At 36.1% G+C, this 26,591-nt stretch overlaps 1 protein-coding gene across 1 annotated transcript in view; it reads left to right on the forward strand.

Annotated features, from left to right (window-relative positions):
* The window catches only part of NIPAL2 (NIPA-like domain containing 2), an 88,210-nt gene that overhangs the window by 13,180 nt on the left and 48,439 nt on the right, over nucleotides 1-26,591 (forward strand). The window contains exons 2-3 of the mRNA XM_012643581.1: nucleotides 16,604-16,672; nucleotides 19,901-20,072. Of these exons, the coding sequence (XP_012499035.1) occupies nucleotides 16,604-16,672; nucleotides 19,901-20,072 (241 nt within the window). The remainder of the gene's footprint in view (nucleotides 1-16,603; nucleotides 16,673-19,900; nucleotides 20,073-26,591) is intronic.

A 26,591-nucleotide genomic window follows, 5' to 3' on the forward strand; every position in this document is an offset into this window, starting at 1 on the left:
TTAATGAGCACTTACTATATTACTATTATTCATAGGTATGTATTAAATGAATTTAATGGGCATGCAATCAACCTTGAATAATTAGACAAGATTTCAGAAAAATAGAGAATAAGATATGCTGAGTATTATCAGGAAACTGTTTCTGACAGCTGCTTTATACCTATATATTTCTTGTTTTTTCAGTTTAATATGAATTCACTAGATTTCACAAGTCAGCAAGCAGCTTTTTATTGCACTCTTAATTGTTGAAATCTAAATTCTGGGACAAAGTTTTGCTCTCACAGAAACTGAGTGTTTAGTTTATTCATACTTTAGTTGATTATAAAATAATTACTCCCTTTGAAATCATCGTAAGGCCCAAAGGTCAAAATTTACTATTTCTAGATAGTTTATAATCGATCTGACAGTAGTTCAGTTCAAATGATATTTAATAACAACTTCTACAAAGTCTATACTAGTCACTAGCCTTGCAAAGATTAGTTGATGAGCAAGTCATAGCTCTGCCCTCAAGGAGCTTGTAGTCTAGAAGGGAAATGGACTTGTAAAAATTAATTACACTACAGCATGATATATGTACTGATAGAAGTCTATGAGACTCAGTTCAGAGGTGAGAGGTCAGCAAAGGTAATAGAAGATAGATATGAAGAAATTATCTAGAATTCAGTATAAAGAGAGAAAGAGTTGGAAAATATGAGAGAGATGTTAGGAAACAAGGTTGTTAGAAGGAAAAGATCTAATGTACTAATGAAAGAAGTTCCATATGGGGCGAATAGAGAGAACAGAGGATAGATGACATTTAAAGGGATAATGGTTGAAACCTTAACAAAATCTGAGAAAGACATGAATCTTCCAATTGAGGAAGCATGAGTCCCAAGCAATACGTAATTCACATATAAAGAAATTATAGTGAAACTCTAAAAAACCAATGACAAAGAAAATCTTAAAAGCATCCTGAGAAAAATGACAGATTACATACAAAGGAGCAATAGTTAGACTAACAACCCTCTTCTCAACAGCAACGATAAGGGCCAGAAGATAATGGAATAATATTGTCAAAGTGCTGAATGAAATAATTATCAGCCTGTATCTCTTTGCTCAAGAGGAAAGATAATATGAAGATATTTGCAGAATGATAGAGAATTTACAATTCAAAGAATTTTACTGAAAGAGCTACTGATGTTTTCTTCAGGATGAAGGAAATGAACTCAGAAGAAAAAAAAATAAGATACAAGAACATAACATCCAAAACATGGAAACAACTCAAATGTTCATCAACTGATGAATGGATAAATACAATGTGATATGTCCACATGATAGAGTATTACATAGCCATAAAAAGGAATGCTGTACACTATATATAGGAAACATACTGATACATGCTACAACATGATGAGCCTTGAAAACATTATGCTAAGTGAAAGAAACCAGACATAAAAGGTCACACACTGTATGAGTCTAGTCTTATAAAATGTCCAGAATAGGCAAATTCATACAGACAGAAAGTAAATTGGTGGTTGCCAGGAACTGGAGGGAGGAGGGATTGGGAAGTGACTATTAATGGGTATGGAGTTTCTTTTTGGGGTGATGAAAATATTCTGAAATTAGATAGTGGTGATGGCTTCACAACTCTGTGACTATACCAAAAACCATTGAATTGTATGCTTTAAAAGGCTGAACATTATGGTATTGAATTATATATCAATAAAGCAGCTATTTTAAAGAAAAACAGTGGTGAACAAAGAAATAGGTAAACACGGGATAAATAAAGCAAGTATTGACTGTATAAAACAATAATAACAATGACTAGGAATTCTTATCATTGCCACTTGGAATGCAAAATGGTATAGCCACTTTGGAAGATAGCTTTATAGCAGATTCATTCATAATTGCCACAACTTGGAAGCAACCAAGATGTCCTTCAGTAGGTGAATGGATCAACAAAACTGTGGTACATCCAGATGATGGACTATTATTCAATGCTAAAAAGAATTGGGCTATCAAGCCATGAAAAGACATGGAGGAAGCTTATATACATATTACCAAGTGGAAGAAGCCAATATGTAAAGACTATATACTGTATGATTCCAACTATATGATATTCTAGGAAAGGCAAAACTAGGGAGACAGTAAAAAGAGCAGCGGTTGCCAGCGGTTAGTGGGGAGGAAAGGTGGAATTGGCAGAGCACACAGGATTCTTAGGGTGCTGAAACTGTTCTCTGTGATACTAAAATGGTGGATACATGTCATTATACACTTGTCAGAACTCATAGAATATAAAAAACCGAGAGTGAACCCTAATTTAAACTATGGATTTTGAGTGATGATATTTCAGTGCAGGTTCATGACATGTAACAAATGTACCACTCTGGGTGGGGGGCGGGTGTCAGTCATGGGAAAGGCCATGCGTGTGTGGAGGCAGGAAGTACACGAGAAATCTCTGCGCCTTCCTCTTAGTTTTTCTGTGAACCTAAAACTGCTCTAAAAATAAATTCTGTTTAAAAATAATAACAATAATGACTAATTTACTGGATATAAATGCAAGGTAGAACTAATATATTAGCCAACAACGTGTAAGGTAGGAGAGAAGAAAGGTTGTAGTTAAAGCAAATGGAAGTTTTTATAATGCTCAAGAGGATGGGAATATTGATTAACTTTAGAATTTATGTCAAGAATGCATGATAAATTTGTGGAGAAACTGGATCACACATATGCTGCTGGCGGGAATGTAAAATTGTCCAACAACTCTGGAAAATAGTTTGGCAGTTCCTTTCAAAACTAAAAATGGACTTACCACACAACCGAGCAATTACACTTCTGGGCATTCATCCCAGAGAATGAAGACATATTTCCATGTAGAATTTGTACACGAATGTTCATAGGAGCTTTATTTGTAACAGCCGCAAACTGGAAACTACTCAAATGTCATTCAGTGAGTGAATAATTAAATAAACTGTGGTACATCCATACCATGGAATACTACTTAACAATTAGAAGGAATGATCCAACAACTTGGACGAACCTCAAGGAAATTATGCTTAGTGAAAAAAGTCAATTTCCAAAGTATACATGCTTCTAGATTCCATTTATATAACATTTGTGAAATAACATAGAGATGGAGAATGGATTAGTGGTTGCTGGAGGTTAGGGAAGGGGAGGGGAAGAGGGGGGTCTGTCTGTCAATAAAGGGGTAACACAAGGGAGTCTTATAGTGATGGTACAGATGGACATCTTGATAGTGGTGATAGTTACACACACACACACACAAACACACACACAAGTGCAAGTATAACTGATGAAATCTGAATAAGATATTAATATTTACCAATGCCAGTCTCTTGGTTTTGATATTTTACTATAGTTGTGTAAGATGTTAACATTGAGGGAGGATTAGGGGAAAGGTGCATGAGACCTGCCTGTATATTTCTTTGCAAACTACTATGAACCTACAATTATTTCAAAATTAAAACTTAAAAAAAATAACAGTAATCACTAAGAGAATAGAAGTAAGATGTGTAATTTCCTAACCAGAAGATCTGGGGAGGAGGGGTAGGGAGAAAATAAAGAAAAGTCAGCCAATCCTAACAAGATGTAGGAAAGGAGAAATTAGGAAGCAAAGAAAAAGCAAGATAACTACAAACACACACAAAAAGATAGTAGAAATAATGAAAATATATTGATAATCACAATAAATGTAAATGAACAAAACTTCCCGTTCGACAGAAAGTCTCAGAGGTTTTTTTTTTTTAATACAGTTATTTCCTACGTTTAGGAGATCCAGCTAAAATGTAATGACACAGAAATGTTGAACGTGAAGTAACGGGGGAAGAGGAAATAAAAAAAGAAAGCGGTTATATTAATATCAGATAAAATAGACTTCAAAGGGAAAACATTATTGAGATGAAAAGAGTCCATACATAATGATAAAAGGGACAATTATCTGGGAAGATAAAACAATCCTGAACTTATATACACCTAACATTATAGCCTTAAAATATGTAACACAAAACTCAGTAGATTTAAAGGAAATAAATGTACAAATCCATGTTTGTGGTAGAATTTTAATATAGCTTCCTAGGCAATGGATAGACAAAGGAGTCCAAAATTTAGTAAGAGTAGACTGAAGATTTGAGCAATACATTAATGGAGATGGATAGAATGAATACGTATATATATATAATCTTAACTCAGCAATTAAATATTAATACTTTCTTTTCTAGCGTGCATGAAACACTTATAAAACTTGACCACACACTAAAAGATCACAAAACAAATTTCCATTTATACCATGTACTAGGTCATAAAGCAAATATTGATTTACACACAGCATATTTTCTGACTACAACTCAATAAAGTTAGAAATGAGTAACAAAGTAATAACTGACACCCCATTCATTTTGAATTTTTCCAAAAAAAACCTCTGAATAATATAAGGCTCAGATAAAAATCGTAAAATAATTAGAAAATATTTAAAACTAAATGACAATGACTGTACATGTTAAAATTATGCATGCAGCTGAAAGAGTATAGTTAGAGGGAAATGTCTAGCTGTACTTGCATATATTATTATATAGGAAGAAAGAAGAAAGGCTAATGAGTAGAGTCCAAAGAAGAAGATGAACAAAGAAAAGTTAAGTAAACAAAATAAAGATAAAAACCTAGGAAGGAAAGAAATATATTTGTAACAATTTCAGAAAAAAGTTACTTAACTCTGGGAGGGAGAAGAGACTGGAATAGAGTTAGCTACATTTGTGGCATTTTATTTCTTTGGGCAAAAATATATACCTATAGACGTTGTGTTTTTAAAATTATTTTCTATAGCAACTTTATTGAAATGTAATTCACATACCATACAATTTACTCATTTAAAGTATACAATTCATTGGTTTTTAGTATATTCAAAGAGTTGTGCAATTATCATCACAATTAATTTTAGAAACTTTTATCACATCAAAAAGATGCTCATCCCCCACCTCCCACTTTAGCTGTCATCCCCAGGTCCCTCATCCATCCCAGCCTTAAGCAAACCACTAATCTATAATACTTTCTGTCTCTGTACATTTGCCTATTCTGGACATTTCACACAAATGGCATCATAAAATATGTGATGTTTTGTTACTGGATTCCTCCACTTAGCATGAACTTTTCAAAGTTCATCCAGGTTCTAGCATGTATAAGTATTTCAATCCTTTTTATGGCTGCATAATATTCCATTGTATGAATATATCACATTTTTTTATGCATCCATCAGTTGATGGACATTCAGGCCATTTCCAGTTTGGGCTGTTATAATGGTGCTATGGACATTTGTGTACAAGTATTCGCCTGGACATATTTTCATTTCTCTTGGATATATACCTAGGAGTGGAATTGCTGAGTCAAATAGAAATTCCATGATTAACTTTTCAAGGAACTGCCAGATTATATTCCAAAGGGATTGCACCATTTTACATTTCCACCAGCAGTGTATGAGGGTTCCAATTTACCCACAACACATCCTTTCTAACATTTGTTATCATCTGACTTTTTGATCGTAGCCGTCTGACTTGGTGTACACTGGTATATATCACTGTGGTTTTGACTTGCAGTCCCTGATGACTAATAACGTTGATAAATTTTCATGTGCTTATTGGCTATTTGTCTTCTTTGGAGAAATGTCTATTCAGATCCTTTGGCCATTTTTAGCTGGGGTATTTGTCTTTGTATTACTGAGTTGTAAGAGTTCCTTATATATTCAGATACAAGCCCCCATTGATATATGATTTGCAAATATTTTATCCTATTGTGTGGGTTGTCTTTTCACTTTCTTCATAGTGTCCTTTTTAGCACAAAAGTTTTTAATGTTGATGAAGTCCAATATATCTATCTTTTTCTGTTGCTTATGCTTTTGGTGTCATATCCGTAAAAACCCATGGCCAAATCTAGGTCATGAAGAGTTACCCTTATGTTTTCTTCTAAGAGTTTTATACTTTGGCTCTCACATTTAGGTCTTTGATCCATTTTGAGTTAACTTTTGTATATCGTATAAGATCAGGGTCCAACTTCGTTCTTTTGCAAGTGGCTATCCAGTTGTCCCGGCACCATTTGTTGAAAAGATTAGCCTTTCTCCATTGAATGAGCTTAGCACTCTTCTCAAAAATCAATTGGCCATAGATGAGTTTATTTCCAGACAATTCTATTTCATTGATCTGTATGCCTGTCCTTATGCCAGTACCACACCGTATTGATTACTGTTACTGTATAGTAAGTTTTGCGATCAGAAAGTGTGAGTCCTCCTACTTCTTCAAGATGGTTTTGGCTACTCTGGATTCCTTGAGTTTCTGTGTGAATTTTAGGATCAGCTTGTCAATTTCTATAAAGAAGGCTGCTGGGATTCTAACAGGAATTGCACTGTATTTGTAGATCAATTTGGGAAGCATTGCTATCTGAAGGATATTAAGTCTTCTGATCCATGAACATAGGATGTCTTTCCATTTATTTATAATTTCCTATAATTTTTCAACATATTTTGTAGTTTTCAGACTACAAATTTTGTACCTCTTTTGTTAAATTTATTCCTAAGTATTTTATTCCTTTGATGCTATGGTAAATGCAATTTACTTTTAAATTTCATTTCATACTTTTCCTTGCAGAAATACTTGATTTTTTCATATTGATCTTGTATCTTGCAACCTTGCTGAACCTATTCACTAATTCTAATAGTTTTTAATGGATTCCTTAAGATTTTCCATATTCTAGTTCTAATAGATTTTTTAGTGGATTCCTTAGGATTTTCTATATATAAGATTTTTTATATTCAAAATCATATCTGTGAATAGAGATATATTTACTTCTTCCTTTACAATCTGGACACTTTTTATTTCATTTTCTTGCTGTGTTATCTGTTTTACAACTGCTTTGTCTCCATGTTGACCTGTAGGTTTGTTACACTATTTTTATACTTTCTGTAGGTTTAGAATGTTTCATAAATTTTAAAAAAGGTGTTACTATACAATAATAATATGATACAATTGTTTTCCAGTCAAATGACATCAATAAAGATTAGTGTGGCCCTTAAAAGAGAGATAAAGGCCAGGCACGGTGGCTCACGCCTGTAATCCCAGCATTCTGGGAGAGTGGCTTGAGCTCAGGAGTTCGAGAGCAGCTTGAGCAAGAGCGAGACCTCATCTCTACTAAAAATAGAAAAAATTAGCCAGGCGTGGTGGTGTGTGCCCATAGTCCCAGCTACTTGGGAGGCTGAGGCAGGAGGATTGCTTCAGCCCAGGAGTTTGAGGTTGCTGTGAGCTAGGCTGATGCCGTGGCACTCTAGCCCAGGTGACAGAGTGAGACTCTGTCTCAAAAAAAAAAAAAAAAAAAGAGAGAGTGAGATAAAAAGTGGAAGACTTGGAGTCTCTATTCTGGGGCCCTGGTCCTGATTCTACTTTGACTAGCTGTTGTTGAGCAAGTAACTTATGTCTCTACTCTTTAGTTTCTCCATAGGTAAAATGAGGAGTTTGACTTATGGCCCATTCGGTTCTAAAATTTCTTAATTGTGTGTTGCTAGAAAAAGTATCCTGTGTAATCATGGCCTTTTTATGGACATTTTCAATCCTTTCTTCATCCCAAATATCACCATAGAGTTTTGTATTGAGAGTTAATATCGCAATGATGTTGAGCATTATTGAAATATTCCTGGAAAAAGTAATCATTTCCTTGGTTTTCACACATTATAAATTTATGAATCTATTTCAAGTGTTTTTTTAATTCTATGGTATTTTATAGTGTGTGAGGTAAGAACACAGAGTCCTATAATGCTTTTGAGTTTAAACTGGTGTTAAGAACAAATGGATTAATTGTACTGAAACTGTTTCTTAAATAATATATTACAATAACCATTAATAATATTTTAAATAATAGACTATTTCTAGTAGTCTAAAGTATTTACTAGCTTATTTAAATGAAATTAAGCAAGTTAACTGGTGTTCAATAAATATCCTTTCCTTTCTCCACACCTTAGTCTGTGATTACATATTTAATACCTAATTTTTGGTAGCAAAGTCTTATCCATCTCCATTTCTGAGGATGCACAGACGAATAAGGAATAAATAACAAGACAAAACCTCTCTTGATGATCTTCATTTAGCCTAAGAGAGAATAAGACGGAAGCAGCATTATTGTCTTCTAACAGCTGAAATGTTGTCTTGTGGAAGAGAAAGCTGACTTAGGTCTATATCCCTAGAGGGAATAAGGGCTCATGAGTGCAATCTATGGTAGACAGATGACAGCTCCCTGGAAGAACAAACTAACTGAGCTCTTCAACAACAAAATGATGGGAGATCCACTACTTAGTAGGTAGTGACTTCTCCATCACTGGAGGAGTTCAAGCAAAAACTGATCTCTAAATACCAAAAAGAACATAGGGGAAATCACATCTTGGATGCAAGGGTTCTTAATTTGCTATCCCTGGATAGGATTCAGGGGATCATGAATTTTAACAAAAAAAACCCTACATCTTTATTTGCACTAACCTCTGACTGAAATTTACCGTTTCTTTGATTATGAATCTGGACAAGAAACTAGAGTAGTATTAACAGTACTTGTAGCTTTGTCACCAATAGAAACCGCAGATCTTTTTAGTTCACACTGTAGTTGTTGCAGATATCTTGAAATACAGGCATACCTCATTTTATTGGGCTTTACTTTATTGCACTTAGCATATATTGCATCTTTTACAAATTGAAAGTCTGTGACAACTCTGTGTCAAGCAGGTCTATCGGTGCCATTTTACCAACAGCATATACTCACTTTGTGTCTCTGTGTCACATTTTGGTAATTCTTACAATGTTTCAAACTTTTCCATTATTATTACATCTGTTACGGTGGTCTGTTTTCAGTGATCTTTGATGTTACTATTGTAATGGTTTTGGAATGCCACAAACCTCACTTATATAAGACAACAAACTTAATCAATAAATGTGTGTGTTCTGACTGCTCCACTGATCGGCCATTTCCCATCTCTCTCCCTCTCCTCAGGCCTCCCTATTCCCTAAAACACAACAATATTGAAATTAGGCCAATTAATAACAATGGCCTCTAGGTGTTCAAATGAAAGGAAATGTTGCACAACACTCACCTTAAATCAAAAGCTAGAGATGAGTAAGCTTAGTGAGGAAGGCATATCGAAAGTCAAGATAGGTCGAAAGCAAGGCCTTGTGTGCCAAAGAGTCAGCTAAGCTGTGACTGCAAAGAGAAAGTTCTTGAAGGAAATGAAAAGTGCTACTCCAGTGAGCACACAAATGATAAGAAAGCAAAGGAGCCTTATTGCTCTTATGGAGAAAGTCTTGGTGGTCTGGATAGAAAATCAAACCAGCCACAACATTCCCTTAAGCCAGAGCAAGGCCCTAATTCTTTTCAATTCTGTGAAGGTGAAGAGAGATGTGGAAGCTGCAGAAGAGGAGTTTGAAGCTAGCAGAAATTTGTTGATGAGTTGTAAGGAAAGAAGCCATCTCCATAATGTAAAAGTGCAAGATGAAGCAGCAAGTGCTGAAGTAGAAGCTGCAGCAAGTTATCCAGAAGATCAAGCTAAGATAATTGAGGAAGGTAGTTACACTGAACAACAGATTTTTAATGTAGATGAAACAGTCTTCTATTGGAAGAAGATGCCATCTAAGACTGTCTTAACTACAGAACAGAAGTCAATGCCTGGCTTCAAAGCTTCATAGGACAGGCTGACTCTCTTGTTAGGGTCTAATGCAGCTGTGACTTTAAGTTGAAGGCACTGCTCATTTACCATTCTGAAAATCCTAGGACCCTTAAGAATTATGCTAAATTTACTCTGTGCTCTGGAAATATGAACAACAAATCCTGAATGACAGCACATCTGTTTATAGCATGGTTTACTGAATAGTTTAAGCCCACTGTTGCGATTACTGCTCAGAAAAAAAAGAAGATTCCTTTCAAAATATTACTGCTCATTAACAATGCACCTGGTTACCCAAGAGCTCTGGTGGAGATGTACAAGGAGATGAATGTTGTTTTCATGTCTGCAAACACAGCATTCATTCTGCAGCTCATGGATCAATGAGTAATTTGGACTGTCAATTCTTATTTTTTTTTTTTCAAGGTATAACCAAAAACAGTTTTATTCCTGGAGCCATTTCACTTCCCCTTTCTGGGCTCTTTTCCCTCTTCCCTTTAGGCCCCTTTCTTTTTTTTTTTTATTTTTTTATTTCAGGGTATTATGAGGGTACAAATATTATGGTTACACTTTATGTCTTTGCCTCACCCAAGCGAGGGTTAAAGGCATGCCCTTCCCCCCTACAATGCTCCCGTGTCCTTTAGTTGAGGATTTACCCCCCTCCAATCCCCCTAATCCCTGTAGAGTATTTCTGCCATGTGATCACCCTAGTGTTGATCAGTTAGTACCAATTCAATGGCGAGTACAAGTGGAGCCCATTCTTCCGATCTTGTGGTGCCTCACTTTGGATAATGGGCTTAAATTTAATATAGGAAAGTATAAGAGGTTCTAGAGCACTGTCGTTTCTTATGATTGAATAATATTCCATTGTATACATATACCAAATTTTAATAATCCACTCATGGATTGGCAAGCACTTGGGTTGTTTCCACATCCTTGCAATAGTGAATTGTGCTGCCATAAACATTCGGGTACAGACGTCTCTATTATAGCATATCTTTTGCTCTTTTAGGTAGATGCCTAATAGTGCTATTGCTGGATTGAATGGTATTTCTATTTTTAGCTCTCTGAGGTATCTCCAAATTCTTTTCCACAGAGGTTGCACTAATTTGCATTAGAGCGAATAGACAGCCCACAGAATGGGAGAAAATATTTGCTCTCTACACATCTGATAATGGGCTGATAACCAGAATCTATCTAGAACTCAAAAAAATCAACAAGAAAAAATCAAACAACCCCATCAACAAATGGGCAAAGGACATGACCAGAAACTTTTCAAAATAAGACAGAATAATGGCCAGCAAACATATAAAAAAATGCTCAACATCTCTAATCATTAGAGAAATGCAAATCAAAACCACAATGAGATATCACCTATCCCCAGTGAGATTGGCCTCTATCAAAAAATCCCAAAACATCAAATGCTGGCGAGGATGCGGCGAGACAGGAACACTCAATTCTTATTATTTAAGAAATACATTTTGTACGGCTATAGTTGCCATTCCTCTGATGGATTTGAGCAAAGTAAATTGAAAACCTTCTGGAAAGGATTCACTATTCTAAATGCCATTAAGAACATTTGTGATTCGGGTCAGGAGACCAAAATATCCACATTTACAGGAGTTTGGAAGAGGTTGATTCCAACCTTCATGGATGACTTTGAAGGAGACAAGACTTCAGTGAAGGAAGTAACTGCAGATGTGGCAGAAATAGCAAGAGAACTATAATTAGTGGTGCCTGAAGATGTGACTGAATTGCTGCAATCTCATAACCAAACTTAAGTGGATGAGAGATTGCTTTTTATGGATGAGTAAAGTAAGTGGTTTCTTGAGATGGCATCCACTCCTGGTGAAGATGCTGTGAACATTATTGCAATGCCAACAAAGGATTTAGAATATTCCATAAACTTAGCTGATGAAGCAGTTGCAGGGTTTGAGAAGACTGATTCCAATTTTGAAAGAAGTTCTACTGTGGGTAAAAATGCTATCAAACAGCATCGCATGCCACAAAGAAATCTTTTGTGAAAAGAAGAGGCAATTGACGTAGTAAACTTCATTGTCGTCTTATCTTAAGAACTTGCCAAAGCCACCTCAACCTTCAGCATCCACCACCCTGATCAGTCGGCACCGTCAGCATTGAGGCAAGACTCTCCCACTAGCAAAAAGATTATGACTCGCTGCAGGCTCAAATGATCACCAGCATTTTTTAGCAATAATGTATGTTTAAATTAAGAGGTGTACATTTTTTTTAGACATAATGCTATTGCACACTTAACAGATTACAGTGTAGTGTAAACATAACTTTTATATTCACTGGGAAACCAAAAAATTTTTGTGACTCACTTTATTGCAATATTCACTTTATTGTGGTGGTTTGGAACCAAACAATATCTCTGAGGTATGCCTATATAGTTTTGCTCGTCCCCACTGTGAACTCACGGTAGTTTATGGACTTGCCACCAGAACTTATTTTTTATTGTGTTAATAAAGACATACATATATTACAAAAGGAGTCCATCTTAAGTGTTCAGGGAGAAACATATAGAGGGTATCCCTTGATAGGTGAGAAAGTCTAGGAAGGACTCAACTAAGGTGATACCTGTCTTCCCATTCTTTGTGAAAAGAAATCATGCATATTCAAATATCTTTTTGCCTGCTAGTTTCTGCTTAGTCATTTAAATACATCTGATTCACTCAGATGTAGTTTATGGTTGTTCCTACTTTTGTTAATTATCTTATAATATTCAGAACTAGACTTAGACTGAAAAAAGGGCAGTCTTCCTCTTGTAGTTTCTTGGGATGTAAAGTTGAACTCCCACATGATTTTGATGACTATTATTCGGTTGGGAGGAACGTGTGTATGGCTAATTTTAAATTTCTAAATTTTCGCCTCATGTAGATTCCAGGGAGTAAGGAGGTAACAACCTTCAAAGTTAATTTTAACTTCAGGAACAATAAAGTAAATTTTATATCCAGGCCATTTTGAAATATGAGTAGCTTTTATAATAATCCATAAAGTTATGGGGAAAATGGTAGGAAAGGAAATATTATAATGTGAGCTCTTTTAACCCTATAGTGATGGTTTAAAAAGTTAAAATCAGACGGGTGTGGTAGCTCACACTTGTAATCCCAGCACTTTGGGAGGCCAAAGCAGGAGGATCCCTTGAGGCCAAGAGTTTGAGACCAGCCTGGGCAACATAGCAAGACCCCATCTCTACAAAAAAAGCTTTAAAAATTAGCTAAGCGTGGTGGTATGCCCCTATAGTACTAGCTGCTCAGGAGGCTGAGGCAGGATGATCACTTGAGCCCGGGAGTTCAAGGCTACAGTGAGCTATGATTGCGCCACTGCACTCCAGCCTAGGTGACACAGCGAAACCCTGTCTCTAAAAAAATATAAATAAATAAATAAACAAAAAGCTAATAAGATAGCATGATTGGCATTGCTGATTAGGAAATATAGACTATCCCCTCTAGTTCTACAGAAATCTGTAAGTCATTTCCTGAGAAAAAGAAATAAAATGCTGCAGAAATAAAATGTTGATTCTATAGCAATTTTTAAAAAGTTTAATTTAGTAGTTTTAAATTAGTATTTATAAGTATATTTTATATGTGGTCAGGATTGGCTGAGTTCAGCTGGGCTCACTCATGCCTCTGCAGTCAGCTGGTATGTCAACCAGGAGCTGGCGGGTCTAGGGATGGCCTCCCTCTCAGGTTGGCCATTGACTGACTGTTGGTTAGGCCATAGACACTAGGCCAACAGGGTTGCTTGGGTACCCATCTGTCATCATCTAGCAGACTAGCCTGGGCTTGTTCTCAAGAACTTTCTAAAAGAATAAGCAGGTGGTACCTTTTGAGGCCTAGTCCTGGAACTCACACACCTTCACTGCATTTGTAGTCCCTGGCCAGCCTGAATTCAAGGTGTAGGGAAATAGAGTGTACCTTACAATGGGAGGAGGTACAAAGCTACCTGGCCAAGGGTATGGATGTAGGGAGGAGTGAAGAATTGTGTTCATTTTTGCAATCTACCATACTCAGCTTTCAATTAATTTCTCTGGCACATTTACATTAAGATATTAATAATTTAATAGTTTATACCCTTCCAGGAATATCTGCTTTAGGAAAAAAATACTGTGATAGGAAAATATTTAAATTAAAGGAATGACAGCATAATGCTGACTCTTAACCCTGGGCCAAGGAGCTATTCCGTAGCAGGTGAGCTTTTCCTTACTTCTTCAAGTCAAAGCACACTTTGACTTCTTCCACCATTAATTTTTTTCCATTGTGGTAGAATACACATAATATAAAATTTTACCATTTTAACCATGTTTAAGTGTACAGTTCTGTGGCACAAAACTCTTTTAGCATAATATTCTCAAGGTTCATCCATGTTATAGCATATATCAAAATTTCCTTCCTTCTAAGGCTGAATAATATTCCATTATATGCATGTACCACATTTTTTTTTTTTATCTGTTCATCTCATGATGGACACTTGGGTTGCTTCCATTTTTTGGCTATTATGAATAATAGTGCTGTGAACATGAATATACAAATTCATGTCTTTGCTTTCAGTTTGTTTAGATATATAACCAGAAGTGGAATTGCTGGATCATATGGTAATTCTGTGTTTAATTTTTTAAGGAACCTCCATACCACTTTCCACTGGTTGCACCATTTTACATTCCCACCAGCAATGCACAAGTGTTCCCATGTATCTATGTGCTCACCAATACTTGTTATTTTCTGGTTTTTTTTGTTAAAATTACAGCCATCCTAATGAATGTGAAGTGATAACTCATGGTGGCTTTGATTTGCATTTCCTTAATGAGTATTGATGTTGAGCATCTTTTCATGTGTTTATTGGCCATTTGTATGTCATCTTTGGAAAAATGTCTATTTAAGTCCTTTGTCCAGTTTTTAATCAGGTGGTTTATTTTTCATGTTAAGTTATAGGCATTCTTTAAGTGTTCTGGATATCAATCCCTAATCAGACATATGATTTGCAGATATTTTTTCCCATTCTGCGGGTTGCATTTTTGCTCTTTTGATAGTGTCCTTTGATGCACAAAAGTTTTTAATCTCAATAAAGCACAATTTGTCTATTTTTTCTTTTGTTGCCTGTGCTCTGGTATCATATCCAAGAAATCATTGCCAAATGCTGCCACCAATTTTTAAATACCCAGCCTGATGCCATTTAAACTGCTCAGCGAATGACTTAAAGAATTTTAAAATAAGTTATTTCTATTCAACAACTTACTTTTATAATTATGGGAAATTTTCATAAATACCCACTCAATGCCAAATTTCTTCTGAATCTTTATTTTCCTGATTACAGCCAAGTGCTTCAGATTGTAAATAGAAAGGATGGAAATAGCATATTGTATTGTGATACAATTGTTTCCTCATGAGGAATACTGATCAAAATTATTGCCAAGTGCCTTTATTAGGAAAAGAAAATTCTTAACTGATTAAAGACCATGGATATTATATATCAACTATAAAATAAGTTTTCAACTTTTCTGCATCATTTTTAAAAATACTGGATTTCACTTCAGCACATATAATAAAGCTCTAACTTCAAAGACATTTTGCATTAGGAAAAGGTTCTTTGCAGTTGTGATATTCATTTGAAATTCAAATAACTCCTAGGAATTTGAAGCTAACTAAAAGTTATATACTGTAGAATAGAGGGGGGAAGACTCTTTATATCATTGCTAAGTTATACTAATAGGAAATATTATACCTTTGGACCCAGATGGGAGCAGTAAATGCATCTTTTGAAATCGTCAAATAATACCTGAGCTATCTATGAGAAACATCTTGGGCAACATGTAAGAACTTATTTTTTAACGTCTGTAGTTCTTGTTTTAGACTATTATATACTTTTTCAAGCAAGTATTTATTAAATTCCTAATTTTATGTAGTAGATGATGTAGAAGACCCAACAAGAAGCAGCAGAAGGCTCGGTCCTCTTCACTCAGAGAATTCGCCTTCTATTTGTAGAGCCTAATGACACACAGGACGATATAAAACAAAAAATAAGGGAGGTTTACCATTTAGAGTCTGAGAAAGTAAAGATGGGCTGAGGTGGTCTGAGAAGGTCTCAAGGAGTTGGGCCTCTGCAGGCCAGGAGGGTGAGGGCTGACTGGACAGGCTGAGGAAAGAACCGAGTGGCGTGAGGAAGTGTCACATCTCATGGGAGGACGATGTGTGCTGGTTACCTGAGATGGGGGGAGCACATTAAACGTGCCATAGATGGTTAGATGGCCAGGTGAGGACGAATTGTGGGGAGCTGGGATAGTAGTCTCATGTTTGATATGGTTGACTGTAGGGAGACAGTGTGGGTTCTTGGCCAGGGGAGCAGTAGGAAAATTTAGTCTACCTCCAGGGAGATCATAGGACTTTAGAGGAAGAGGGATTTCTGGACACGTCTTATCCAACATCCCCTTTTTACTGAGACCAGGGAAGTGAAATGACTTGCTTAAGATCACCTACTTAGAAAATAGCAGCTCTCTGTCTCAGACTTATCTTTTACCTCCAATGATCTTTCTCTCATACCACTGTCCTCCAGAAGATATTAAGAGAAAAGAAAATGGACGAAAGGATGAATAAGAAGCAGCATCTTTGTGGGGAAAAGTCAGAACCTGATAACTATTTTCTTTATTTTAGTGAATGAGGCAGACAGATATCTAGAGAAATCAGGAAAGGACCGAGTGATTTCTAAAGAGTAATATTTGACAAAAGGGAAAAACTAATCATAATTGAACCATATTCATATCTCAAACCTACCCTGGCAAATGGGTGCTAAGTAAAACTGAATAAATGAACAAATGAATGAATGAATACACCAACCTAAATTTGCCTTTATTTTTTCAGTGTAAGTACTATTAATACTTAAAGTACCTTTTAAAGAAAACATTTTCTTTTTCAGATTCACCTTTTGGGAGTTTTGCTGGCCATTTTAGGAAACTTGATAATCAGCATTTCCCTAAATATTCAGGTAAGAAAAGGCTTACTTTTCTAACTCTGTGGTTTGATCGAGGGACACATAATGACTTTCATGGGCCTTGGGCACTGTTGCCTTTGTGGCTCCTTCCTCCATAAAAATTATACTTTACAACCTCATTTGTATAAAAACAAATATAATCCAGACTGGATTGCATTTATTTTTTTTTTTCTTTTTCTTCTGATTTTAAAAGAAATTAAATGTTTTTTTGAGCCCATAGGCAAGGTGCCTACTATATCTAATGGATAAATCACGCTGGTTTGATTTACAGCACTTTGATTTCTTTTACAGCCTTCACTCCCAGAAGGGATACAAATAGTTTTTAGAAGCAGTTTGAAAGAATGGAGTTCTTTCCTTTCTTTAAAATATTGTTAGATATGTCAGTGTAGACTAAAGGTCTTAAAGAAAGAATGCAGAATATAAAGTAGGAAGTTTAACTGAACCATGAGTTAGAAACCTGAATGAATTGCTGATTTGCTAAGTTAAAAACTGAATGAAAGGCTGGGCATGGTGGCTTACGCACGCATGTAATCCGAGTACTCTGGGAGGCCGAGGCAGGTGGATCGTTTGAGCTCAGGAGTTCGAGACCAGCCTGAGCAAGAGCGAGACCCCCATCTCGACTAAAAAAATGGAAATAAATTAGCTGGACAACTAAAAATATACAGAAAAATCAGCCGGGCATGGTGGCGCATGCCTGTAGTCCCAGCTACTCGGGAGGCTGAGGCAGAAGGATTGCTTGAGCCCAGGAGTCTGAGGTTGCTGTGAGCTGGGCTGATGCCATGGCACTCTAGCCCGGGCAACAGAGTGAGACTCTGTCTCAAAAAAAATGGAATGAAATACTAATTTTAAACCAAATAATGAATTGAATCAAAAATTTTAAATCACCTAATGAAGCAGTTTGGAACAGAATCGCCAATGTAGGTTCTAAAACTGTTGAATCAAAATAAACCTGAATATCACAGTATCTCCCAGAATGTTATGTAGTAGTCCCCTTTTATCCTCCGGGCATGTCCCAAAGCCCCCAGTGGATGCCTGAAACTCATGATAGTACCAAATCCTATACAGTATATACTATGTGTTTTCTTATACATATGTACCTATGATAAAGTTTAATTTATAAATTAGGCACAGTAAGAGATTAACAACAATAACTAATAATAAAATAGAACAATTGAGTAAAGTAAGGGTTATTGGAATACAAGCACTGTGTTAACAAGACAGCCAATGTGATAACTGAGACGCTACTAAGTGACTGAGGGGCTCGGGGCCACGGTGTGGATACGCTGGACAAAGGGAGGATTCATATCCCGGCAGGACGGAGCAGGATGGCAATGAGATGTCATCACGCTGCTCAGAACAGCGTGAAATTTAAAACTTATGAATTGTTTATCTCTGAAACCATAGAAAGTGAAACCGCGGATAAGGGGTGACTATTGTATTATTTTATACCAATCCTTGCTAGAAAATTACCTAGTATAATTTTCAATAATTTCTAAGAAATAGTGTTACAGCTCTTTTAAAATTTGTCTGGCAGTTTTTCCAGTCCTCACTGGAAGACCCCATAAAAAAATAAAATAAAAATAAATGTTTAAAAAAGAAATATATTTATTACTGAAAAGAGGACAAAAATGAATCGTTGTCTTTTAAAAAGAAATTCAAAGAATACAAAAGAAAAAAGTAAAATTCCCCTCATTTCTCAGAAGTAACACTGTTAATTATGGATTTTTTTCCCCAAATTGATTTCTGTGTATAAGCAGCACACATATATTGGGGAGATGTTCCAAAATGTATATATATAATCATTCCCTTTTTTTTTTTTGAACCATGAAGAGTGCTGGAATATAATGATGTCTTAATGCAGGAGATATAGCTTGTTTTCTGCTATTACAAATAATGAAATGAATATTTATCTACATATATTTATATAAAGATACATATACCTTGCATGCTTGTGTGAGCATGCTGTAGGTCAAAGGGTGTATTCCTTTTCAATATTGCTAAGTTCATCCAAATTGACATCTACATGGATTGTACCATGTGATACTCACGCCAGCAGTGTTTGACAGTGACCATTCCCCGTATTCTCAATGCCATGTATCATTAATATTTGGTGAGGGGAGAGAAAGACAGCTGATAGATGAAAATAATATTTCATGATTTAAATTGTTTGCAATTCTTTGGTTATTCATGAGATTGAGAATTTTTTCTTACTTGTAATTTTATTTGTAATAGTTACTATTTCATATGCTTTCTATAATATCTCTTGAAGTCTGTCTTTTTTCTTATTTACTTGTAGAAATTCTCTTTATATTAGCGATAACCCTTTCTCATTATATATATTGCAAATATTTTCTCCCACTCTGCTATCGTTTATGCTTTATTTTTGTTCGTGGTATTTTCTCTGTACAGTTTTTAAAATACGGTAAAATCTATCAGTTTTGACTTGTCTGGCTTATGACTTTGCATCATGTTTAGAAAGGTATTCCTTATGCCAAGATTTTGTTTTTTATGTTCCATGTTTTCCTCTAGTACTTTCATCATTTTCTTTTTAAAGAAATTTAAGTAATCTGGAATTGTTTATACTTCTTATCAGGAAGTATGTTTAGTTATCATAAAAGCATTAGGGAAATAGGGCTTCATTTAATGGCCGGTTTTTCAGGAATTTACATATTTCGAATACAAAGAAACACTCAAACCAGATACAAGTAAGAGTCACCCCATGACTCCCTGCTACCAAAGCACTCTGCTCTGCTATGTTTATAGTGGTAGGTACTTTGATCCATAAATATGAATCCCTTTCAAAAAGTTTCTCTTCAGTAATTTATTATCTTTGTTTCACTAATGTTTATCTTGGCATCTGTAGTTTTTTGACATTCTAAGGTAAATGTTTTCGTGCAGTGAACTAGAAAGTCACTTAACTCCTTAACATATATCTCATCTTTAAATAGTAATAATGACACTTATTTTACAGAGCTGTTATGAGAATTAAGCAACATTCATATGTAAAAAGGTTCTTTAAAGTAATGCTATATAAACATGAGTTCCTTCTACTGTTAATACGTTTGGAGCAAACAGGAGACCGTAATAATTTCTCTGTAATAATCTCCATGAATTTTAGAATGAATTTAAAAGCCACAATGCAAATTTATAGGACCAAAACTTTCAAGACAAGTTTTAACTGAGTGGAAATACTTTCTTATTTATGTTCTGATTTACTTCCAGAAATATTCTCATCTTCAGTTGGCACAACAAGAGCACCCGAGGCCGTACTTCAAGAGCGTGCTGTGGTGGGGGGGAATCCTACTGATGGCCGTGGGAGAGACCGGGAACTTTGCAGCCTATGGATTTGCTCCCATTACTCTCATCGCCCCGTTAGGCTGCATGTCTGTTACAGGTGAGCCATTGTGCTGAGTCTTGACAAATAGAAATTTTAAGAGATCAGAATAACTGGAGAAAAACATACAACTGAAATAATAAACGCACAAAGGAAGAAAGCCTATTCCCTGTTTCCTTAGCATGTTAACATGGAAAAATTACGCTACTCATTTCCATTACTCACTGTCATGCTGCAACCTTAACCACAAAGAAAATTGCATTTTGTAATTCTAACACTTACATTTAAAAGCCTGATTCCCAGTGTCTGATTCTCAATAAATCAACAGTAACAGAAAATTCTATACTGTGCTTTTAATCATTAATGAATTATCTAAAAGCATCTGTAATACAATGTTTTATTCATATATTAAGCTGATGTTACATGTGGAGTCTTTGATGCCTGATCCTGACTCCATAGTTTAGCATCTCTTTGACATTAAGAATTAAATATTAGTTATTCTACATCACTATAAGAATGTGTAATTTTACAGTAATGTCACACTTACCTACATTCAAAATTTATATAATTTACTAAATACATTTGGAAAAGAGAAAATGAGATATTGCTAAAGACTAAAAAAAAAAAAAAAAAAGCAAAAATCACAGCTACAAAGGAGAACAAATTCTCTAAGCCCTGTTAAAATCAATAAAATCTTTTTGGTTTTACTCTTTATCTGCTGCTATGGAAACAGCATGTTTCTAAATTTCTGTGAATTTAGAACCTTCATGGAAATAGAAACAGGTTGATAGTCATTATCTGTTAACAATCAGATCAAGCATATCATGTGTTTACATATCCCAATTTTAATTTTTTCCAAAAACAATTATGATATTCTTAAAGAAAGCATAGTTTAAACTGAAACAGTGTATATTCAAGGAGAATTTTATTTTGAAAGTAGTTTCCCCTTCTTAATCATTTAAAATATTTTATTTAAAATACTTTCATGATACATGATAGAATATTTAGCAAAAAACACTTATTTTGCTTTCTAGAAATTGCTTGCTTAAAGTAGCTATACTGTTACTACACTGAAGAGGCACTCAATTTATGTAATAATCATTTTTAACATTCTGGTAAAGTGAGCAAATTGGGTGAACTTTGTTTTCTATTTAGTGCACATAACATGTACATGAACATTCTAGATTACTTTTCATCTCCAAATCTGAGAAATAGCACATAAAAAATCTAATTACATTGCCAGCTTATCTCTACAGACTCCAGTTGTTCTGAACGTGTATTATTCTTTACAATGACCGTGCATAGAGTGCTGATCTTTAGTTTTGTTTCTATTCTGCTTTATGCTCAGTTTCCATGAAATAGCCAAAGAAAAAAGTGCGTATCAGGCAGCTAGCTGGGGGAGGGGCGAGTGCACCACACTGTATTGAAATTCTCCATGTATCTCCTGTCTCCCAGCCTTGGGAAACCTTTTTAGGGGAGGGTATAAGAGAAAGGGAGCTACTCTAGCTCGCTCAAACGAAGGGGGAATATTGATGTAAATACTGTTGTAAGGATCAGAGATTTCACAGAAATGAAGTACAGCCAGGCCTCATGGGGCCTGAGGTGGGAATTGGGAAGTTTCCAGAGCTTCAGGGCCAGCAGGGCACCCCCTCACAGACCTTCCGTGGAGCCACCTGTGCATCTGCTCATCCGGGTATGACTTGCTCCAGGTTCTTATTAATAACTGGAAGCTTAAGTTTCCCAACCTTCCGCTCAGAAAGAGTGTCCTGTTCTCCCCAGGTCCCCCGCCGGGCCAGCACCCCCACCTTCCAACCCGGAGCCCACTGCTTTGACAGGTGGGCCTTTCTTCATGCAGCAGATCAGTTTTCTTTGTGTGCTGTTAGCTCCGATTAGTATTTCAACTTCGGAATATTTTTAGCTACCTCCCTCTCTGCCCATCTAACATGATTCAAAGAAATGAACTTACAGCTTCTAACACAAATCATTTCCTACTTTACAATCTTTGCAAACAGTAATGTATGCTCATAAATAACATTCCCACAGCACTCCCGAGGTGAATTTAGGTTCTTATAATGCGTTGTGGGTGGGTACAGGACTGCTGGCAATGGAGGATTTTCCCTAGAACAACTCCCTGTTACCCGGAGATTCTTTATAAAGATTCTAGAAACTCTACAGAATTCGAAGTGAAAGGGAAGGTGTTTTCAAAACAGATATATCTTTGGCTGTGTCTACAGATGAGGAAGAAAATCTCTACTTTTCTATGCTAGAACTTTTTTTCCCCTATTATTGCTTGGGAGTTTTAAGAAAGGAATCAAACCTCCCTTTGAATTAAAAAAAAAAAAAGTTACTATCTATTGCAATGCTGCACGGGAAATTGCATGACCTTTTCTGATTTTTCTTCTGTCTTTCGTTGCTTTTCAAAAAAAAAAAAAAGACAATTAAAATCCAGTACATTATGATAGTTTTAGCCCTAAGTCGGCGTACATTAAGTCCCTTAAGCCTTTCATCATCGTTCCTCTTCTTAGGTGGTCTCGTTCATACCAACACACTGTGCTCCTTTTTCCTTTTCCAGAAGATAGGAGACACTATATGGGTAAACATGTGTCCCGAGCTTACTACCCATACGATTGCTAATATGTCAGGCCTGCTATTTTGTCTTACATAATCAAAATTCCTGCACTATCTATGTATGTGTGTGTATATTGGGCTTTCAGTTTGCTCTCTACCCACATTTTCCCGCCTGGAACCATCCTCCTTCCTATTCTTTTTTCCCGTCTCTGTGTGTCCTTCTGCTCCTCACTGACGTGCTCAGCCTCAGGCAGCATTTCCCAAACATTAGTTTTATAGGTAGATTCATAGGTATTCTGAGAAACAAAGAATTCCAAAATCACATAGGTTTCTGCAGTCTAGGATTTAAAAGGTTGCACAGGTGTCATTAGCGTGGGGCTTCTTGGGAGCCTGGGACAGGCCCATGCTCACTGTGAGTCTTTCAGAGGCAGATGCAGTAGGCCAGGCGTCCAAAACCTATCAACCAAAGGTGCTTTTATAGGAAGCAGCTCAGGGGACAACAGCTCTGCAGAAAACTCTCTAGGGAATTTTTAAGACAATGCTCACAAGCAGTCACATCATGCTAGAGATTCAGCCTGTGCCTCGCCATGGAGATTGTACACCAGGGAATAACCTCAGTGCATAGGTGAGTCTGAATGGCCAGGCCTGGGTCCAGCTTTTTGAGAGAGAGTATCAGAGCCTTTGTATCCCTGTGTCGTCTTTTCATTTTACTTTACTTTTCTCACTGAAGGTCTTTCTCCGTGAATAATAGGTCCAAAAGCTTATTCTGAGTAAAATGCTATTTATTCTAGCAGTATGTGGTTGATTCTAGATGTTGATTTGTGTTTGGGTTTCCATTAATTAATTAATGCTTTTCAATTTCATCTAGAGCCTAGGCTGGATACTCCCTCCAATAAACCAGGGCCACAGAATGGTCAAGAGCACAAACTTTAGGGATGTGCTGCCAGGATTCAAATCTCAGTTCTACCATTGGCAAGCTCTGTGACCTCGGGCTAGTTGTTAAAACCAATTTATGCCTCAGATCCCCACTCTGTAGAATGGGAACAAAAATAGTTTCTATCTGAGAGGTCACTGTGGAAAAGAATTGAGTAAATACAAGGACCTAAGTGAGAACAGTGTTGGATACATAGTACAGTATTTGACGTAATGACAACACTAGCTATTGTCACTGTGATTTATAATTATTATTATGTAGAAACAAAGTACATTATTCTTTATAATGGCATATACTTCCATGCCCCTGGAGATGGCTGATGGTTAAATTCTCTAAAATGGATGAGCCAATTCAAGAAATGTGTTTCATTGTTCTTAACCGTGCGATGGTTAATTTACAAGGGAGCAGAAAAGTGGGATCCTCACAGCTCATTTGTTCAGCCATTAAGCAGCCATTAACCTTCAACTCCTCCATGCATTCCCTACTGTAACATGTTGGAAAACACCAGGATTTCCAAATAACCTACTAAGACAAAGCACATTTTAAAAAACAGACACAGGAGTTTGTCAGAGGAAAAGCATAGCAATCTATTAATAGACATGTGTGCAGTTTTTTCCATCTTCTTGTTCGGGCTTCATAACACTTTTGTTCACTTGCTAATTAACTACAGAGAGGCCAAATGGCAGATGTTTCTCAGATCAAATTGTGATTTGAGAATATGTTTTGTGGGAAACAATTTATTATACCAGAAATCCAGTAAAAGGAAATTAAGTTGGATATTCTGTGGAGTTTATAATAAAATTTTAAACTACTGCTAACACTTCTTGTCTCAGGTAAACTCTCTTCCTCAGGAGGCTTCTCCTAGCTTCTAAACTAAGTTAAACAGACTCATTGTCTACTGCCTTCATACCCTACACAGGCCTTCCTCTTATCTGTGCGGTGCTGTCTGTGAATTTTAAAAAAAAACAGCTTTCCAATGACATTTTTCCGAGTATTTATTTCTGTGTGTCTACAAATTATTGTAATACATTGATTTTATTAGAGCAGGACACTCTGGTGCCATCTGTCAGAAAATTGTCCTGGGAAGTATACAGATCAACAAAGTCTGAGATGTAGTATGGTGCCTCCTCAGATGTGGAGTCTTTGTGCACTGCACAACCTGCCCAACCACACACAGCCACCCTGACCTACATTTCCCCTTTGGCAACTCTCATTGAGAGCACAATGACCTGTTTCAATCCTCACCATTTAACTGAGACCCAGAAGCCTGGTGACTGTGTGTGTCTTCTTGCTCGACGTCTGCTCTTTCCAGGAGAGCATGATACGGGGAAATCATACAATACAGCCTGTAGAATTGGTCTGAATTAAATTTTGATAAAATGAGAATAGGATGTTTTGTTCTAGGGTGCTGTAAGAGAAAAACACTTGCTTAAAAGATTTCAATTCCTGATGAAGCACAATGGTTAAACATTTCATTGCAAAATGAATATTCACCCTTGTGAATACTTAAAGGTCTATAAGCCTGTTCTTGAGGGGTTGAGTTCACATATCTACAAAGTGGCCTTACATTTAATGTTTTCCATTTTTTTGTTTATTCTCATCATTGTGATCTATGCTATGCCTAAGCATTTAGAGGCGATTAAAAATAACGAAATTATCAAGAATCCAAAGAATTGGAGCCACATGGAATTAAGGAGATTCATGGAAGACCTCACTCAGTATAAAATTAACTTGTCTATGGGGTGGCGAGGGAGTGGGATAAGGAAGGAAATTGTTGCGGGGGAGGGAGGAAGAAATGGAACACAATAGAAGCACCAATGACATTTTTCAGTTCTATGCCTCTGAGTATAGTGATTAAAAGTATAATAATTAGAAAAAAGCTAAGAGAACATATCACCTGTTTCCAAGTTAAATTCAGGCAAAACTTTAGATGAAATAATAAAGGTAAGAAACTAATATTAAATGAGCATCCACTATGCCAGATGTTGTATGAGACACATAAACTTGTTACCTTATACTTAATCATTGCCCAGCTGAATGGAAGTGAGTGAATTTAGGATGAATTGTATGAAATTTAACACTTGGAATTTTATATGGAAAAGTAATAGCAGCAAGGTCTCCTTGGCCCTAGAAAATTTCTTAAAGGAAGTAACCACCCTGATACTGGGCTAATTTGGATTAAGATTGGAGAGCTAACTGTCCTGAGAAAATGAGGAGAGAATGAGATATATGACTGATAAGTCTTTTCCATCTCTAATTTTCCCAAATATGCTGGCTTTTGCTCAAATCAAAATTCACGATGTGGAATAGATGTTGTTTCATGTATTTCTGTTGTGCTGTTATGAATCCGTAAGCTGCAATGTATCTGTAATCCATTAGATGATGGTCATAACATAGCCAGAAAGCCCTGGTAAGGCCTTTTGGAATTCCAAAGAAGTCATGTCAAGCAGAAACTTTGGTCTCCAAGATTTTATTAGAAACAAATGAAAGGAAACATAAACAGACCAACGAGCGAGTGACCCATAGCGTTACACAAACCTAGATGCCATGAATTCTCTCTGTCCTTTGGAGCAGTGTGCTTGGTGCCAGCCTGGATGAAGTCATCGAACTCTAAAACCTCACAGGATGCTTGTGATAGTGGCACTTCACATGGATGTTTATTTTAATGTTTTGAGATACGCAGAAAATATCCCTTTTCTCAGTGGCTTGAGTTATCTGCTTTAGCATATTTGTCCAAAAACCAGCCTAATAAAATGTGTGGAATAAAACTCCAAAGTCTTAATTTTATATCTGCTCATATACTCTCAGCAGAAAGCATTTCTAAAGCCTAAAAACTCTATTTGGAACATCTTTTCCACCAATCCTTATTTTTTGAGAATGCCACAAAGTATTTCTAGAGAAATTGCTAATGAAGAAGTAACATGCAATTAAATTTATAATACAGAATTAATCTTGTCAGTGGTAGTATTTTTACTTTTTTTGGAGTCTTTTCAAGTTTAATCATTAATGCATGGCAAGAAAGATGTAGAAAAGAAAGCATTATTGTTCTTAATCCAGGTAAATTTCCTCATTTGAAA

The sequence above is a fragment of the Propithecus coquereli genome, unplaced genomic scaffold, assembly GCF_000956105.1.
Source record: "Propithecus coquereli isolate 6110/MARCELLA unplaced genomic scaffold, Pcoq_1.0 Scaffold2, whole genome shotgun sequence".
In the NCBI taxonomy this organism is placed as follows: domain Eukaryota; kingdom Metazoa; phylum Chordata; class Mammalia; order Primates; family Indriidae; genus Propithecus; species Propithecus coquereli.